This window comes from Serpula lacrymans (assembly GCF_000218685.1).
Source record: "Serpula lacrymans var. lacrymans S7.9 unplaced genomic scaffold SERLAscaffold_1, whole genome shotgun sequence".
NCBI lineage: Eukaryota > Fungi > Basidiomycota > Agaricomycetes > Boletales > Serpulaceae > Serpula > Serpula lacrymans.
The window spans coordinates 2,224,445-2,227,108 of record NW_006763290.1 but is presented as its reverse complement, the minus strand read 5'-3'; the positions used below and the strand labels follow the sequence as shown (position 1 = coordinate 2,227,108).

Below are 2,664 nucleotides of genomic sequence, written 5' to 3'. Positions count from 1 at the left end.
AGTCATAAACATTTCTGGTGGTATGAACAAGTGCTTGACGTGGTCAAGGTTTGCTATTGTTGATTTAGCCATCCCATGCATCTTAAGTTTGAATCCCCATGTGTACTGTGAATATACATCATGACCTTGCCTGTGGGTGAGGTTGTAGTATTTTGTTGAGCTAGTACTGCCCCCAATCCATCCTTTGACCCATCTGTTGTTACTAAAAAGGGTGTGCCATTGAATCGGGGCCCTTTGAGGACAATACAAGAAGCCTTTTCAGCTCGAGGAAGGCTTTTGTATGTCGGTCTGTCCAGTGATTTGAAAGTGTTCTTGTTTTGAGAAATTGTTGGTATTTTCTTTTTCCTATGCCATTGTCTTCAGGTGAAGTGCATAGAGTACATTGAAGATCAGTAAGGGGGGCTGCAACTCTAGCATAGTTTACTATGAGTGATCTAAGATTGTGTAGTTTTTGTAATTGAGACCAATTAGTAACCACTGTTCATTTGGTGAGATCAGGCCTGATCCCGTCACACCCAACTCTGGCTCTAGCAAAGATGGCTTCTGTCATGAAGAGGAGGGACTTCTGTGGTGAGAGTGATAGACATTTCTCATACAATCATCCTTAAAGCATAAGCCATTGCCTTGAGAGGATGAAGCCTCTGCAAGCTTGTTGTGATGGTGTTTACAAGGTTCTAAGTGCCTGTCAAATTGGTGCAAGCTCCTAAAAGTCTTGCAGTATTGGCACCAAGGGTTATTGGAGATTCTCTTTGTCCTGCTAAATGAACTCATTTTAACGTGGTTTGGTTATGATGTTGTCACAGATTGGATTCAGACAATTGGGTTGTAACTGAGCAGTGGCTAGTATACACTTAATGGCATCCAACGTCAGTGATCCATGTTGGACTTGAAATCCAACAACCTTGCCAGTGGAGTTGCTCAGTGTGTACAGCCATCTCAAACAACCACTTTTCCATCACCACACTTGTTTCTTGTACATGCAATAGAATGGCAAGAAACCGGAAAAAGGATTGACAACAAGCTCCTATGAACAGAGACAGGGGTCAGACCCAGGGTCAAGAGATTGTTTCTAAGCTGAGGAACATTATGCAGTCAAGAGAGTGTGCAAGTGAGACCCAGTATGGGGAAAAAACACAGTCAGTGGTGACTGTGGCATAAATCATGAAGCAAAATCACCTAATTGGGAGCTTGAGTTGATGGTTGACTGAGCAATATCACCACGAGCACTTTACCAGGTATGTAGTTACTGTAAGATACTAGATAAATTTGTTAAATATACTGATGTACTGGTATCATGTTGCTCAAACAGCTCAGATAGAGGTCAACCCAGCCAGAGAAGAAACCAGGGCCTTGCGCCGCAAACTCAATGACTTGCTGAACGAGAACAAAAACCCTGAAAGTGAAAATGAACAGCAAAGCCCGTCAAAAAAGCAGGAGCTGATGGGCACTAGTAGTCAACTTCAAAGAAATATCAAGCTTGTCAAACAGCTTGGACAGAAGTACCTTTTAACATCACTGCTGTGGATGCATGATCCTATCACTACATTCAAAACACCCCTTGACGACGAATATGATCCACTTTTCAGGTTTGAGAATACTGATAAAAAGGTTCAAGGTCAGCTACATGGGATACATGAGATCATACCTCGTGAATTGCGAGAAATCATAAGCCAGGACTGGTTCATCTCTGCAGTATGTAATTTCATTATTCTGGTGCTCAAAACAGAACCAGGACTCAACAACACTTACTCAGTTCCGTGATGGGATGCAAGCACAACAATCAGATAGTGCCAGTTGTCTCCGGGCTTGTGGTGGTGCAATCTTTGATTGCTCACAGGCTGACTGACCTGAAGACATTGGCAGCAAGGCAAAAACAATTTATTGAGAAGATTGGTTGGCGGATGAATAAAAAAGGGAACTTATATTTTAGCTTGTGGGATGTTGAGATTCTCCATGTGAATTATTGCGGAAAGTTTGACATCAATAAGGTATTCCTGAATCCACTCTTGAAGGTGGTGAATAAGCCGTAACCTGTAGATTAACATTATTATAGCTAAAATGTGTCCAGGTAATATCCTGCATCGTCCAAGGACCTGGTTCAATATTTTCAACAAGAAAGGGGACACCTTATGATGGAGCACAAAGCACTGAGACATTGAATGTTCAATGGGGCCTCCAGCATACAACTCCAGGAATGATAGCGTCTGCTGCTGTTTTGGTAAGTTGAATGCTAAATAAATATTGGGCTGCTATTTAATTGTTGGTAGGCTTGATGGGTATTTTCCCCGACAAACTTTTGAAGGAACAAGGAGCCCAATCTGGAATACATTGGCACAAAGATTTTGACAGTTACTTACAGTATGTTCAAAGTGGCTTAATAAAAATAAAATAAAAGCCAGCATGCATGCTCACAATTTTCCATGGGATAAGGTGCCGTTCCCAAACACCAAAAGTGGTCTTGGAGGCCAATTAGATAATGAAGACCGGTCTGAAGAAATGCAGGAAGTAATGGGTGCTTTAAAAGAAAACACTGAAAAGCTGCCTCTGGATAATGAAGAGCAAGATGACAGAGGGATCAATGGGGAAGATGTACCAGTTTGGCAATATGGCAACAATGATTTTGAGTTTGGTGTAGGAGGGAGCCAAAGGGAGGGGAAAGTCTGA

At 42.0% G+C, this 2,664-nt stretch overlaps 1 protein-coding gene across 1 annotated transcript; it reads left to right on the top strand.

The window, feature by feature from the left end:
* Positions 1 to 1,281: 1,281 nt before the first annotated feature.
* SERLADRAFT_404637 (uncharacterized protein) lies at positions 1,282 to 2,664 on the top strand (the record flags this gene model as incomplete). The annotated part of the gene is made up of 3 exons (XM_007312317.1): positions 1,282 to 1,692; positions 2,069 to 2,218; positions 2,431 to 2,664. 3 exons carry the CDS (start codon positions 1,282 to 1,284, stop codon positions 2,662 to 2,664), a joined length of 795 nt encoding a protein of 264 aa, XP_007312379.1.